Source organism: Scophthalmus maximus, chromosome 18 (genome assembly GCF_022379125.1).
Source record: "Scophthalmus maximus strain ysfricsl-2021 chromosome 18, ASM2237912v1, whole genome shotgun sequence".
Taxonomy (NCBI): domain Eukaryota; kingdom Metazoa; phylum Chordata; class Actinopteri; order Pleuronectiformes; family Scophthalmidae; genus Scophthalmus; species Scophthalmus maximus.
Genome location: NC_061532.1, coordinates 9,491,490 through 9,502,819, shown reverse-complemented (window position 1 = coordinate 9,502,819; position 11,330 = coordinate 9,491,490). Strand labels below are relative to the sequence as shown.

The 11,330-nt window shown below is 44.0% G+C and overlaps 1 protein-coding gene across 2 annotated transcripts; it reads right to left on the bottom strand.

Annotated features, from left to right (window-relative positions):
- Nucleotides 1-587: 587 nt before the first annotated feature.
- On the bottom strand, nt 588-11,270 carry faxca (failed axon connections homolog, metaxin like GST domain containing a). 2 transcript variants are annotated; one of them, XR_004786224.2, is made up of 8 exons: nt 10,401-11,270; nt 9,783-10,242; nt 7,484-7,619; nt 6,875-7,071; nt 6,518-6,735; nt 5,725-5,841; nt 4,261-5,003; nt 588-1,142 (listed from the first exon to the last, which is right to left on the bottom strand). XR_004786224.2 is itself a non-coding variant. In XM_035616646.2 (7 exons), exons 2-7 carry the CDS (start codon nt 10,040-10,042, stop codon nt 4,699-4,701), a joined length of 1,233 nt encoding a protein of 410 aa, XP_035472539.1. In that variant the 5' UTR covers nt 10,043-10,242; nt 10,401-11,270; the 3' UTR covers nt 588-4,698. The 2 variants fall into 2 exon arrangements, 1 of the variants encoding a protein (XP_035472539.1); XM_035616646.2 differs by having other exon boundaries at nt 588-5,003.
- Nucleotides 11,271-11,330: the final 60 nt, after the last annotated feature.

Sequence of the window (11,330 nt, the reverse complement as noted above, 5' to 3'; positions counted from 1 at the left end):
ACACACACACAGACACACACAGACACACACAGACACACACAGACAGACAGACAGACAGACAGACAGACAGACAGACAGACAGACAGACAGACAGAGAGTACGCCGTCTCCGACTCACCAGAGAGGGTTTTTACTCTGGTGTCATTGTCAGTTCTCAATTGTCTCCTCGGCCTTGTGTGGACGGGATCTCCCTGGGATTCTGCGCAGTGGTGACAGAAATGCAACCAGCCAGAATCGTCGAATATCAGTCGTCTCTTTCCCTTTTCATGCCCCCCCCCCACAATTTCTCGCCCCAAACCCATGCTCCGTCCCTTCAGTGGTGCTCCCACGACTTTCCCTTTTCTCTTCCTCTGCCGTTCTCCAAAGCACCAGCACGAGCACAAAGAAAAGGGCAGCGAGCTAATCCTCCAGCATTGTTGGGTGGGCTTAGTATTGTCGTACGGTAGCAAGCGCAGAGGGAGAGGGATTACGAGACAGATATATGCCCGAGTATACCCACCTCTAAGTGTTGATACGGAGCCGTTTCTCCGCAGGCAGATGTGATTTTTACCACTCGCTGATGAACAAAATAACTGAAACAAAACAAGAGGAAAATAACACAGCGATATTTAATGAAATATTATGTGTAATCCATTGTCATAAAGCTTTTTCTTATATCTCTAGGTATGATACATTCATAAGAATCTTTTTTTTGAAATCTTTATGTTACAGAACAATTTCTTTTAGGTCATCTCCAAATATTCATTTGTCTTTGTTATTTACAGTTTGATGAGTTGCGTTTGCACACACACACACACACACACACACACACACACACACACACACACACACACACACACACACACACACACACACACACACACACACACACACACACACACACACACACACACACACACACACACACGCACACACACACACACGCGCACACACACACGCGCACACACACGCGCGCACACACACACACAACAGCAGGAGACAATGCAGTATTGCTTCTACAGTCTATAAGCAGAAATCTTGATGGGAAAGGGACTCACGCGACAGGGCTGAACCCCTGACCTCTGACCTTTTACTGCTGGGGAACACTGAGACAGATGAAGTTGCCCACGGACACTGATCTGGAAGGACTTTTGCTATTTTTTCCTGTAATGGGTGAGAGGGAGTAGAGACACCGGTCATCAGCTGATCAGCAGGACGACCTCAGCCCGCTGAGCTGAGACCCAACAGGAAGTTTGGTATTTGACCTCAGTATTTCATTTTTTTCAACTGTTTCTACAATGCTGTTTGAAGCAGACAAAGGACTAACACCAAACTGCTGTAATATTATGATATGAATATTTTACATTTACCAAATGACATCTCAACACATGGACAAACATGCAATCACGGCAATGACTGGCGGGGTGAAAATGTGCATTTTCTTCAGTGTTACACGTCGACAGAAAGTCAGAGAATCGACAGTATTGCACCAACACACAGAACAATAAGGTAGTTTGATAGATATTCTCAGCCAGATAAGAGAACACATGTAAACATAATTAGAACTGTGCAAAATAACCAAAAATATTAATCAACAATATTTGAGCACATCCAGCATCATTATATCACTAATATAACGAACCTGAAATAAATAGCTGATTAACAAATGTGAAATATAAAAACATAAATCCTATGCTGGCACTGGCATAAAGAACTCTGTTTAAGCAGTCAATTATCATAAGGCAGAAATCTGACTTTTGAAGAGAGAAGGCAAAAACATGCAGGCAAGGGGGTTTAAGACAAATAAATAAATGGAAATTTAAGTTCATTTTCTTCAGTTTCAGGTTATATTATTGCACTGCAGCACACACCCACACGTAAATGTCTCCTCCCTGAAGGCTTCATTTAGGTTTTGATTTCGACAGAGAATCCAGGATGTAACTTCTACAGAGAAAGAAGCCACACGGAGGAAAATTTTAGATTTTTTTTTTCTGTCATCAAATCATCATTAAATTCTTTAGTAAAACCATCTATAAATCATCACTATGAGTGTCATGGTCTCACTGAAATACCAGATTCATAATGTTGCCTCAATGACCTAACACCTTCCAAACATATACTTCTTTGCCGATTGAGATATATATATATATATATATATAAACTGCTACGTGTTAATGCTACATATTTTTTGAAAACAGTATAAATGTCATTTCTGTCCATCATCCTCACAGCAGGGCCTGACCAACAAGGAATTGCTGAGACTGGTTGTCGACCAGATTTGATCCAAAAAAGATATATGAGCAATTAATATTTTGTAAGACATAATAGAAAAGAAACATTTGTGCGATGGATCCTTTCATTCAGTTCATTCTGTGACCAACACATGTACTGAGCGGGACATAAAAGTAAAAAAAAAAAAACTTTGTGAAAACGATATAATAGAGACACTATTCTCAAATCATCTTGAGATATTTTTGGCTTTGCTGAACTGCAATTTACTTATGGAGCCAAAATATATACGCCAACATAAAGCATATCAGTGAAAGAATTGTTTGCACAGAGTTCAAGATTGACCCATACATTTTTTCGCCGCTGCCTTAAGAACGCTGACCTTTGAGGCGGCGAAGAACCAAAATGGCGGACGCTATCGTAGCTTATTAGCTGCTAATTCATTTTTCTTTGAACTTCCGCTACAGGAGTATTAACAGCTCAACAAATGGGTTTGCAGACAGAAGTCAATGGTACAAACACAGCGCTAGCTAACCGAATTGCACGAAGAAGCACCGACTTATTTAAATGTATCACTATTGGTTGTGAACAGGTTTTTAAGCCTGTACCAGCAAATTTATTCTCCCATTACGTTATGGCCCTGTAAAGGTTCCCTGTTCTGTTTCTTTTTTATAAGAAGCAGCATCCTCGATATAAACATCAAACTATCACTCGTCTTTTGCCTCAGACTGCTACATTTTCTACCACCGACGTGGACGTCACTGAGCTCGTGACTGTGACAGTCTGTGTTAGTGTGGGTTAGGGGGCAAAAGTTCAGACTGTGAAACCTCACCAGTGCGTCATCACTCATACACAGAGGATGACCCATCCATGTGCAACATGGACAGAAGTGTACATACTGTACACACCCCTTGCTTGCCTGCATCCATATAAGTAGCCTTGACACACAATATGCTGGCATGTGCATTTGCTGAATGACAAACACACCTAAAACCCGCACGCCGCCGCCACACAACCCCCGAATACCACGCAGGCGAGCATCAAATAAAAAACATGAACAGAGTGGACCTGTGCCAGCGCTCTTATTGCTTAACATAAAGTTGTCTGAGCAATCCATCATTTTTGAAACATGAATCGCGTGTCTCAAAAACTAAATCGTTGACTGAATTAAATAAAGAAAAGTATTTTTCATGATCCATTGGCTACATCTTTGTGTGGCTGATGTGGCCAGAGGCACCCGTAACATCAAACTTATAAAGGCCAGCTGAGAAATGTAGTTAAAACTACATGAAGTGTAAAGGGACAGTTTAGTTGGCACGTGCCAGCCATGCAATCTCATTGACGTTATATATCTGTTAACTCTATTTCTACATGATTGTTCGACTCGCGCTTGATGCATGTAAAATGTCTGCATGACCTAAAAACTCATGTCCTGAAAGACAATACAAACAAAACACAGGATCCTGGCAATATTATGCTTGGGATTTGGAGGAAAAAACAGTTAATAATTTGGCAAAATAAGAGTCTTAAAAAGACCAAAAAAAGTGCTTATGGCAAATTGCAGTTTACCATCCATAATCTATAACTGCACTATTAAAACATCGGCAGCAGAAACGACTGGTGTAGACAGACACACACACATATAGGGCTCGTCATACTCATCCTAGACCAGCAGAGTGGGGCATCGATGGACTAACACAGAATGGATTTTATAACACCTACATTATTTACACCATATCACGGAGGGGGTGATTTTAATATGCAAGCTATCTATACTATTTATACTCTCTTTATATATATATAGAATTAAATATTCTATCTATTAAATCTGTGAATCCAATCTGGTCCATTTGTGTATTTACACTGACTCTTGATCGCTCACGTAAATCCTGTACATTTCTCCTACATGACACCATCGTAATACAAGGCGTTTAAGGGTTCAGTTAGTTGACAACTCACACAAGGCTGGGTGGTGCAGGTTGCGACAAGTGGCAACGGGGGCCACACACACACACACGCATGCACGCACGCACGCACACACACACACACACACCGAGGTTACATCGACGGGATGACAGTTTGAGGTTTGTGACTGCTGATGACGTCGACCACGTGGAGGAGTTTCTCAGCAGCGGCGTCATTTACTCCTGGTTTAAATGCTCCTCGTTCTCACTCCTCAATCTTTCTTCGGCATCTCTTCTCTTTCCCTCTACTGTTCCTTTAAATGCGGCCTCCTTTTTTCTTCTTCTGCCCATCTCTGACTTTTCCCCCTTTCACCTCACTCCTTTACCTTCTATCGCAACCATTCCTCCACTGCAGTGCGCAGGTTAAACCTCTGCACCCTCGACATCTCCACCAGCACCGACGACACCAGATATACTCCCCAGTCATACTCTGTTGTAAGAGGTAGGGAGGCGTGTGTGCAGGTGGGATGCAGCTCCCTCCTGTGGCGTGCGTGAATGTCGCCGTGTACCGTTAGTGTATTGTTTTGTCAACACTTGAGCTGGTCTATCTCAGAGCACTCGGTGTCCATGTCAGAGTCATAAAGCGAGTGGCCTGTACGGTCGCTGTCGGGCGACGGTGGGTCCAGTGGTGTGTGGCCGTGTGAAGTGTGTGTGTGCGTGTCTTCCTGGAAAGTGTCCGTGCCAGAGAAGAGACCCAGGTCAGGGAGTTTGGACGGCGAGTCGCTGCCCTCCGTGGTGTCCTTGTAGCAGAAGTCCTCCAGGTCCACGAACCACTCGGGCCAGAAACGCCGGCGGATGCGCTCACAGTACATGGCCAGGTTGATCAGCTCGCCTGGAGGGGACGGACAGCAGAGTGGCAGCATGTAGTCCTACTGATGAACACGACACCAGCTAACTGCTAGGCAGTTAATCAAGTTGTCATTTTGCAGAAATGGAAATTATTTTAATTTTTAGAAAAATATCAAACATTCCTCTGATTCTCTGGTTCCAACTTCTTGATTTTTGGGGTTTTTCACATTTTACAGACTTAACAATCAGTCGATTGAACAAAACAGTTAACTACAGAAGTAAAAGTGACTACTAGTTCGAGGCCTGAGTAACTGTGTTCCCTGGGTTTGATCTCTACCTATTGGAGACGTCACAGTCAGAATCAATATCAAATATAATACTATAATAATTACAGGGGCCACAGGATAGTGAGGACAGAAGTTACATAACAGTAATGGAAATTGATTACAGATTGAGAGCGAGAAGTATGGTTAAAACATACACAGTACATTTTAGGGCAGAGAACATCTTTGATTGAGCAGTTAAAGTGTTGAAGTTTACTAAATGGTATTCTAACAGTGAAAACACATTTACAACGTGTTCGGTAAGAGCATGTTTCAAAATTTATACTGATGTTAATGAGAAAATATGTATTATTATAACATTTATAAACAGATGTTACCAGCCGCATGTGAACTGTCTGCATGCTCAGATATTAGATCATGTAGCTGAACTGATCCTGGCCACAATCTCTCGGTAGAGACGTACAGTTTGACGACGCTCACCTTTGATCAGCTGCTCCGGACGGGTTCCTGGCAGCGTCCACATAGCAGGGGCCAGGTGACTGAACACGGTGGCGTCTACTGTAGAAAGCTTGGAGCCCATAAGGTACTTCTTATCACCTAAGAAGAAAATATGTGTCAGATTTATCAACACACAAGTACAATCATTGCGTAGCGATGCTTTTCCTCTAACTGTATAATATAAAAACCTGTAAAACTAGAATCAGATATGGGATGATGCCTTTAGGCTTGTGAAACCTTAACCTTTGTGAGCATTACTGATCATGGCCACACAACACTTCCCAACACATCTCTTCTCGCATGCTCTTACATATCTGTCTTTCTTGCGCATCAACAACTACCAGAGGTTATGATTTGATTCTAGGTTGCAATGTTACATTTTACCACAGGAGGTCAGTGCTGAGCTATCCTTTCATCCTATGCAGGCACTGCTGACCCTTAACAAGTACAAACATGGTGTTGTTGAAGGTTGTAGCTCTGAGGGCAAACACTGAACAGCCCTGACAGATATTTATCTGCTTCCAGGTTGAACAATGTGAATAAACAGGAGACACAAATTAAGTTTCCCAAACACAAAGTGAACGACGTCTACAAATGTCTTTGGCTTAAGAGAAGACTCCAACTGTGCCGTACCGAGGACTGTTACACAAAACAACATTTTGATTTAAAATGACTGAGTTTTCCCAGTGGATAACGAAACTCTTATTAAAATTTTATAGTAAATTCTAATCTGTCAGCGTCATTTACAAATGAAAAAAATAAATAAAAAACTCACCTAGCAGAGTGGCCAGGGTGCGCATGTCCTTCTCCATTAGGGCGTAAACCTCCTCCTGAGAAAACCGCCCGATCCCGTGCCCGTACATCTCCCTCTTGACGATCCCGCCGGTCAGGTGACTCAGGATCCACTTGAGCAGATCGCTCAGCGGTCCGCTCACCGACAGCATCTTCTGGGTCTCCTCCAGGTTGTCCACCCACTGACAGTAGGCTATGGTCCTGGCACACAGACACAGATGTGCATTTGAACATACATACGGATACTGCAAGTGTCAGAACTAGTAATAGTGTCACAACTGCTCCTGCAACCAAGACTGCTGAGAGTAAGAAGAAGGAGGAGAAGGTGGTGGTCCCTCACCAGTAGAAATGCTCCTCCACCATTTTGGTGATGGCGCGGGACATGGCCTTCTCCTGCGGCGACAGGCTCTTGTTGAGGCTCGCGCCCAGCCTTTCATCCAGGAAGTCGATGATGAATTCCGTCCCACACACCTGCTCTCGGTTGTACTCAATCCACGGCATCTTTCCTTGCGGAGAAAGCTTCCCATCAAAGTAGTTCTGCGGGAAAGAGAAAAGAATTCGGGAGGGGCGGGAGGGGGGTCACGTGTGAGGGGATTCAGAAAAGGACGAGGGAAGAGAGAGGACAACCATGATAAGGGAGAAGATGGAGAAAAAAATGCAGAGGATAGAAATTGGTTGGTTTGGGGGTATCAAGTGAATTAAATCGTAATTGGATCAATAGAAAACATTAAATGGGTATTTTAATTATCACTTGCACGAAACTGAATGACTGCAGACAGAAGAGACTCGGAGTTTAACTATAATTAATCACAGCAAAAGTGATAACAACAAAAGACGAAACTCCACAAAGAAAATGAAGGTTAAAACCTCCTCACACTCAACTCTGAACACGCTCTTTTAAAAAGACGAGGTGGTAGCTTTTTTTCCCCTTCCTCTGTCATAGCTTTACCTGGTATGGCAGGTCAACCATGCGGAGGTAGGTCTCCATTTTAAGGCAGAACGGGGACAGGGACGGGACGCCAGTTCTGGGCCTGGAGAACTGGTGGAGTATGATGGCATCTTTAGAGTCCAGCTCTTCCTCCTTTCTGTGGGCGCAAGGAAAAATACAAGGCTGCACGTCAAGTAGAAGGACTAGTTTGCAAAAACAAAACGACCATTCAGGGACAACAAGCCATTTCCCAGTATGTTAACCTCTCTTTTTTCAATCTTAAATTCTAACGTTCGGTTTGAGGTCTGGTATTTTGAGGTTATGGCTTCCTCTAAGTAAAGCTGGATTACAAACCATGTAAGGCGGGACTCTGACCTGGGGACCTAAAATCCTGGTTCATTGCATGTCAACCTGTTTTGATAATGTGGTTATTCGCAGATCTGTTGGGAGGAGACACAATATCAACAAAGGAAGAACCATCCTACGAGGCTAGTTTTGAGGGCTTGAGTTATTTCAGTGGATATTGTGTTTTTATGCTGTATAAAGTTGTGTTAAATTGAATTAACAGAAAATAAGTACTATTCCAATAAGTGTACTGGTTCCACTGGACTTTTAGGCGACAAAAGACACATGAATTGCAACAACGCAGATTATTCCTCTGGGCCTCCTAAATAAAATGGTTTCATCCAGCCATGAAGTTTCATGAAAGGGTCTTCAGGGAGTTAATAAAAGTCAAGACAATATCCTCCAAGGTGACGTACACAAGTTATTGTGAGAACCAAATTCAGTTTTACACCATCATACGGGACATTTCTGGGTAAGACTTGGTTTAAAAGTGAAGGTTAGCCTTAGATTCAGGTTAACATTAAGACATTTAGGCACTGTGGTGGTTAAATGAACGGCCCTCACAAGTGTTGAAAGAGAAGGACGTGCATTTGCGTGTCTGCGTCTCTGGGTAGAATGGACTACCATGAGATAGATCGAGTGACTGTGATTGATTGAATCAATCAAATGCTCTGCAGGTAACCGGCCCCTGGGTGACTGTCGGCCCCCGGGTGACAGTCGGCCCCCGGTCCATTAATACGAGCTGAGGGGAAACTGCCGCGTCAAAATAATGAGGCGGCCTCTTCTTGAAAAAGGTTGTGGTGCGTTCACGTGCGTCGGAGGCAGCTTCAAAGCAGAGGAGCTGTCCATCGCACTGTGGTGCTGAAAATGCCCCATTGACTAACAAAGGAGGAGGCTGCAGTAAAATTAAGCCTACTATTGAGATGGAGATGTCATATTTAACATTAAGACCCTAAGTCTGGAGAAAACATAACCGCTTGTGGAAAGAAAAACATGTTCACTGCACAACAAACAGCCTGTTTTTCTACTTATAAACATCTAAAACTTGACACTTCATTGACAACAGCTTTGAAGAATGAAATCACTCAAATATCTGTGTTATTTTCCCCCTAAACACACCTCAGATGTGTCTCCTCCTGTGAACTGACCTTCTACACTGTGTTGTGCTGCAGCCGTGGGCCCGGACTGCAGGAAACCCGAGATCATAAAGGACAACCGACAACGGTCAGTCAAACCCTGCTTATTTGTTGCCAATGGCTAATCAATAATAACGAATGGAAGATGTATTCAGATCTGCCATATTGACGGTCTCTTCACAACTGCCTGAAGTAGGATGTTTGCAGCTTTTGGCAGTTTGACTGTTTACATCCGAGGCCGGATCACGAGAGGTGAAGCCACACACCATCACCACGTCCTTGAGAAATAAACACGAATGAATGTGACCCTGCAGTCTCAGTCTATAATGTCAATGCACAAGACAAGAGAGCTGTGTGATGCAGGCCTTACACACTGAGACTGCAAAAAACACACACTCACACAGAAACAAACAAGCAAACAGGGGGAACGAGCCATCATCATGATATTAGAGGTATAATCATCTTTGAAATGTTTGAAAGGTCACAGCCGCCATTACCTCCACACATATTAAGACACTACATGTGTGTGTGTGTGTGTGTGTGAGGAGGGAGTCGGGGGTTACATCACAAACAACCCACTCACGATTCCTTATTCTCCACTGACTCCGCTCTCAGCCCCCGCCCAACCTGACGAGATTAAGTAATATCGACCCCCCCCCCCCCGAAAAAAAAATACATTCTACCAGACCTGCAAGATGTGGCGTGAAAATATGATCATAATAATATCCACAGCTGTTTTTGTGCTCCGGCCCAAGAGGCCTGACAGTGAGGAGGAGGAGGAGGAGGAGGATGAGGATGAGCCCTGCAGCTCCTGCACCGCCTCTCTGTGTTGTTGGTACCTGATCGCCAGCAATTCGTGCAGCAGATAAGCAGCGGCGGCGAGCAGAGCCCCCCCGGTCAAGTACAGCGTCTTCCTCCACCACGAGTCCGAGCCCAGCGCCGACATCATCCCGCCGTAGTCCTGCAGTGGGCAGGCGACGATGTACCCGTACAACGGGAGCTGCTCCTCGGAGCCCAGCAGGCCGGCGGAGAAGCTCTGGTTCTGGCCAAGATCAACCACACACGACCGCGTCCAGGCGAACCCGACGCGCCAGTACATGCTCTCGGTCTCCGGCCACTTTCCGCCTCACTTTCGCTGCTCGGGGCTTCATCGGCGCGGGCGTCATGGGCGCCGAGGGCTGGGGTTAGGGTCGACCCTAGTCCGGCCGGACACGGGCATCTCGCCCGGGCCTTGTCCCCGCGGCGGGGTCGACATCCTCCGCAGCCCGCTCGGAGCTCGCTGGGTCTGTGGCCTCCCTCCTGTCCTCGACACAAGTCAGGCAGAAAGAGACAAAACGCAGCTTCCGGTTACACCTCACAAAATAAAAGCTGTGTTCCGCAAACATTCTAAGACGAATACCAAATAGAAATATATTCTGATTTTGTATAATACATCAGGGTTAAACTGATTCACCAACCTGGTAAACTGGTCCACGACAGGTCCACCTCAGAGACCCAGTCTCTGTGTTTGTTTACAGTGTGGGGTTATTTGACAACTTTAAAAAACTGTTGTCTTCTGTACTTGATGGGTGAGAGAGGAGAAGTTACTCGATGCAGATGGTTGGAGAGAAAGGTGTTAGAAGGATCACTAAATATTTGGCCTAAGAATTTATAGTGGGTTTAAATGTCCATTCTACAACTGATCTATTATAGAGAAATACTACTACAAACACCACCACTAATAATGCTAACAATCTCATTTATGAGACATACAATAAAAAAGTCAAACATTTTCATGAGCGAAAGTGATAAAAAAAATTCTAATAAGAAACTATACACACATGCGTGTTCTTTTATACAAATAAGACCACACAAATAAACTTCAAACTTTGAAGGAAATTATATCTCACAACCTCAACCTGCAGCAATGACACAACCGCCCTTTTTTTTTAAATCTTAGAGTTTTTTTCCAAGATTATTTTTTTCCAGTAGTCCCACCAATTTACTCATTGTGCCATTTTGCAAGTTTTCATCAGTCTATATATACAGCCCAGTATTTTTGTTGCACCATCCTAAGTGAACACTGCAGGTTTTATTTTGAAGGGGACATGGTGTCGCTGTGCAGTATTTTTTCCGCTGCTCTCTGTGCGCTTCATGCAGCTGAAGTGACATCACGGGGGAAGGACTCCATGGTACAAACACCTAGAGGCGACTCGTGGTGAATACATCCTGCGATATTCTTCAATCATTTCACTTATAACTCTATAACCATAGAAGATGAAAAGGAAAAAAACATAATATCGCTGTTTACTTTAACTCAAACCTCTCAGTTTTTAGAAGTGCAGGCTTTTCATATCAAAACTGATGTGAAATATGTTGCATGTTCTTGAATTCACCACTAGGGGTCC

Coding starts and splice junctions, on each gene's coding strand:
- faxca (XM_035616646.2), bottom strand. CDS start 10,042: ATGTACTGGCGCGTCGGGTTCGCCTGGACGCGGTCGTGTGTGGTTGAT. Junction 7,620..9,782: donor CACGAATTGCTGGCGATCAG/GTACCAACAACA, acceptor TTGCGCCCACAG/AAAGGAGGAAGAGCTGGACT. Junction 7,072..7,483: donor TGGTTGACCTGCCATACCAG/GTAAAGCTATGA, acceptor TCTTTCCCGCAG/AACTACTTTGATGGGAAGCT.